The sequence below is a fragment of the Egretta garzetta genome, unplaced genomic scaffold, assembly GCF_000687185.1.
Source record: "Egretta garzetta isolate BGI_Z169 unplaced genomic scaffold, ASM68718v1 scaffold375, whole genome shotgun sequence".
NCBI lineage: Eukaryota > Metazoa > Chordata > Aves > Pelecaniformes > Ardeidae > Egretta > Egretta garzetta.
This window is the reverse complement of record NW_009259786.1, coordinates 1,264,928-1,269,553: the sequence shown is the minus strand read 5'-3', so window position 1 is coordinate 1,269,553 and position 4,626 is coordinate 1,264,928. Positions and strand designations below refer to the sequence as shown.

The window sequence follows — 4,626 nt, the reverse complement described above, 5'->3', positions numbered from 1 at the left end:
AGGCCTACAGGGCCCGCCAGCGGCGGTGGGACGTCAAAAGCCAACAGCCGGGACTGGTGCTGGAGCCCGGGGGAAAAGCTCGGCTCAAGCACGGCTCAGCAAGGTTATTACTGATGGTTCTTCCAACTAAGGTGTCCGCGTGGCATGTGGAGAGCCCCACGCTAAGGGCCAGGGGGGTGAAGTCATACACTTCGGCCTGAGAGCCAGTCACAGACTGTCAACCGAGGCAGGCATCTCTGGCAACCTTGGAGGAAGGATCGCAAGGGTTATTTTCCTAACCAAATTTGGCTGGTTACTTGCCTCTGTCCGTCATTATGAAGACCTTCATCGCAAGCACACACCTTACACAGGGAGATAAAGCTCATGCTTTATCAGTTAGGGTACATGCAGATGTTCCTTTGTGTTTGTTGGCCTCCCAAACCCCAGACAGATGTAACACCAGCTTGCACTTAGAACGAACCAGACACTGCCACTGGTACTACACAGAGCTATTCACACACCAAATGTGTGGAAGCACTTTTCTAAAAAATCTGATCGTACGGCTACTAGGATGGGGTCCTGAGATGCTACAGTGACCATTTTAATGCAGTTTATCACCTCTGAACTTGTGGTATCGAGCCCGTCCAGCAGCTCACTGTTGTTGGCACTCAGTGTACTGAGGCAGGACTGATCTGAGTTTTACTGTATGAGACCTGACCTCTTGTAGGGTGAGGAGATCGAGGCCATACTCTCCTGCAACCAGCAGCTGTTTTTGTCAGACAAAAAGCACAGTTCATTTTGACAGCACTTCTACTGCCTACTGCCCTCATTCTGGCTGGGACAGAGTTCATTTTCTTCCTAGCAGCTGGCATAGCACTGTTACGGATTTAGGATGAGAATGTTGATGACACCCTGTTGGTTTATTTAGTGCCAACCAGTGCTTACATCAGGCAAGGACTTTTCAGCTTCCCCTGCTCTGCCACAGGCACACAAGAAGCTGGGAGGGGGCACAGCCAGGACAGCTGACCCCAACTAGCCAAAGGGCTATTCCATACCATACGACATCATGCTCAGTATATAAGCTGGGGGGAGTTGGCCAGAGGCAGCAATTGCTGCTTGGGATGGACTGGGCATCAGCTGGAAAGCAGCTGTATCACTTGGCTTTCCTGGGTTTTGGTTTCTCTCTGCCTCCCTCCTTTTCATTACAAATTATTTCAATTCTCAAACTATTTTTATCTCAACCCACAACTTTTCACTCAGCTACAGAGTACAAGCCAGCTTCCCAGAAGAAACAGGATGCAAGACAGGAAGTGCAGGATAGAACCCAGACTAAAAAGTTCACGGCAGAAAGAGAAACTGGTACTACCGAAGTAAATCAAACAAGCATAATATCATCTCTGTGAAATACTAAGTACTGCTTAACATCTTAAGACAAGTTTATACCAAGTCATCACTGAACATCTCAAGTTGGAAGGGACCCACAAGGTTCAAGTCACTGTCCTGACTCCACACAGGGCAACCTCAGAACCCAGCTGTATCTCAAAGAACATTGTCCGAACGCTTCTTGAACACTGACAGGCTAGGGCTGCAACCCCTTCCCAGGGAGCTCGTTCCAGTGCTTGACCACTCTTACAGTGAATAACTTGTTCCCAACACCCAATCTGAACTTCCCCTGACAAAGCATTAAACCATTCCCTTGTGTCCCATCACGAGACACCTCATGAGAAGTAGGATGACAAGCAGTCACTACAGGCTATAATGGGATTAATTATTCTATATCAGCCACAGAGTCCCGTAACTGGAGGATGTCAGACCCAAGTCTGAGCTTTGCCCATCACTGCCAGCCTTCTTTTCAGATTGCATGCAGTTCCCAGTTCAGATCAGGGTTAGGAACTTTGGCCTGTAGGGCAAAAGAATTTTTGTAGCACAACAAAATAGGTTCATTAAGTTAATTTTTTTTGAAGCAGGTACTCTTCATATGTTGGACAACGAATACCTGTTTTGTCTGGTGAATTAGAACTCTAGACACTTAGGTTTTATAGAGCATTAAAAATAGTTTATTTTTTTATGCCTACTACTAAACAGGTGAGCCACTGGATTTGAACATGCTACACTTCAGCGGAAAAGCCAAGTGCAAAAATTATTGAACACAGGCAACAAGTGATCATCTAGTCAGAACACGCAATACGTAAACTTTAATTAAACAGAATTCAATGAAAAGTCATATAGGCACTTACATTAACAGTAAAGAAGATAACTTCATCACTCTTTGAACATCATAGCAGCCTACTTGAAATTGCATTTGACTGAGCTTTGTTGCTGTGAATAATACAGCTCATGCACAGGTATGGATGTATGTTTTGTACATTTTAAAGTATTCACTGAATACTACCAACATATATACATGCTCATATACATAGTTCCAGATGATTTAGGAGAAGATTTCCAGATAATGGTTCATTTCTGCTCATCCTTTGGAAGAGGTCTTCTGAAGAGAAGAATATGTGGTTCTGCAGAAATAAAATTTAACAAACTGTCAGTCACCTAAGTCTTGATTACATAGATTTCTTCCATTTAAGAAGTCTTCAACAATAGTTGAAGCTTGCTGTCAAATAATAAATAGATAGCCAAGATAAAAAGAAGCCAAGACCACAAATACAGCTCCATGAGTAGTATTTACAGACCAACTTTGCAGTAACCTTACAGCAGTCAGACAGGCGCTTTTAAAACTTTTATACCAAATGTTGGCAGTATGATAAACTTAAGATACTTACAGGAAGGAAGTACTAAAAAAAAAAAAACCACAGAATATTTTTAGTTAGTGTTGGTACTAACTCATCTCTACATTGGGCTATTTGATGAGCTTTGTTACTGTAACTTAGACTAAGAAACTGCCGATGCTGTCCTTGTCAGGTGCACAGCCCCAAGCACCAACAAAAGCCGCTTTAGTTAATACAGCCAGCTTATATTATTGTTGATCTGACTTAATTGTAAACTCCTCTGAAAAAGCCTAAAGTATCAAAAGCACCCAGGTAATGGAAACACTGGAAGGTTATATGAATTTCTTCACCTAATTCTTCAGAAACATGGACTTCTGTGCTGCTGCAACTCATCTATCACCAGTTACTTTTTAGTCAGGCTTGCCAATGGCAAGTTATCTTGAATGGCTGTTTTCAGTACACCCCAGTTCGTAGAGTTTTAGAGTTTCATACCTCATTAAGCAAAAGACTAACTGTAACTGCTGCTTTTAGTACGCTGTATAACTAGAGTACAAACTATACCGTAGACTTTTCAGAGCATTAATAGAGGACCTTGTCTATGTGAGCACCTACTAAGTTTTTGTACAAAACATAGGTGTCAGCTTTATGATTTAAAGATTTGCTGTTACATAAAGTTTGGTTCAGTTGCTTAAGATACTAACATTATTCAAGAGCTCACAAGAAGCCTATTTCTATAGGCACAGGTAGGAACAGTTTCCCGCCTGGCATGTTTTATTTACTGATAGGCCACACATACCTAGGACAAAGCTAAGGTTTTGCAGTCTTGGGACCAAGACATAAAGGTTTAGAATAAAAGCTGTTATGTTGCCTTTGCTGCCAAATCGCTATAATAGCAAGGAGATAAAGAGGAGTCTAAACATTCAGTAGTGAATTCCAGATAGATTCCACAGCAGGAGCCATTATGCACCACACACTTTGGCTGAGCAGCAGGCAGTTGATATTTTAGCCTCTTTTGTTCATCTAATTTTGTTCAGATGTGCTTACCTGGCTCATGGATCATATAGTGAACCCAGCCAAGACTTTGCTGAACACCAAGTCGTCTCCACTCCTCTTCAGACATTAGATGGGATTTTGGAACTTGTTTTGAAAGTTCTCTTGGCAGCATGACATGTCTGTGGAGGTTTAAGTATTAAATACACACTAGGTACATGAATACCCGTGCACATTAGAAAACTTGCACAGATCTACACTGAAAGACAGTAAGCAAATGTAGTTATGAATACCAGCATTCCCTATAAAGAAGCCCAGAGTGCTGACAGATACCACTAGTTTGATTATGAAACATCTGCCCCAGAATTCAGTTTTAAATTCACTTTGTCTATTAAAAATTACATCTGTAACACAACTGTATATTGAAACAATCAGCCTACTTCCTAGAAGGGATGAATGCTCTGCATACTCCAATCATGCTACTTGTATAGAATTATGTGCTCCTGGCAATTGGCCATCACATCAGCTATTTGAAAAATAAGGACTTTGGACTTTTATAGCAATTGATAAAGTCACTCTTGCTTGTATTTTGCATTTTGCAACCAACAATACGTTTTCCACAGAGACTACAGCACTGGTTTAGAAAGACAGAATGCTAACACTAAGAGGCTGGTAAGTCAGCTGAGGTAAGATACAGCCTGTCTCCACATTTGCAAGTTCCTTTATCACTTAATAGAAGGCAAAGCAGACAGTAACCAGACGTTACTCTTGCCGAGCGGAGCTGTCCGCCCCCACCTGGGCCTCGCCAGCAAGGGCCGAGCGCGCCACGCCTGCAGCGCTGCCCAGGCCGAGCTCTGCCGCTGCGCTGGGGAGGGGCAGCGGGCTCTGACCCCCGCCTCCGCTGCTCCCTCCGCCCTCCCCTCCCCCGAAGTGCCAA

General features: G+C 43.3%; 1 protein-coding gene across 1 annotated transcript; it reads right to left on the bottom strand.

The window, feature by feature from the left end:
• Positions 1-2,056: 2,056 nt before the first annotated feature.
• CKS2 (CDC28 protein kinase regulatory subunit 2) lies at positions 2,057-4,167 on the bottom strand. The gene is made up of 3 exons (XM_035895029.1): positions 4,130-4,167; positions 3,744-3,871; positions 2,057-2,489 (listed from the first exon to the last, which is right to left on the bottom strand). Exons 1-3 carry the CDS (start codon positions 4,165-4,167, stop codon positions 2,437-2,439), a joined length of 219 nt encoding a protein of 72 aa, XP_035750922.1. The 3' UTR covers positions 2,057-2,436.
• Positions 4,168-4,626: the final 459 nt, after the last annotated feature.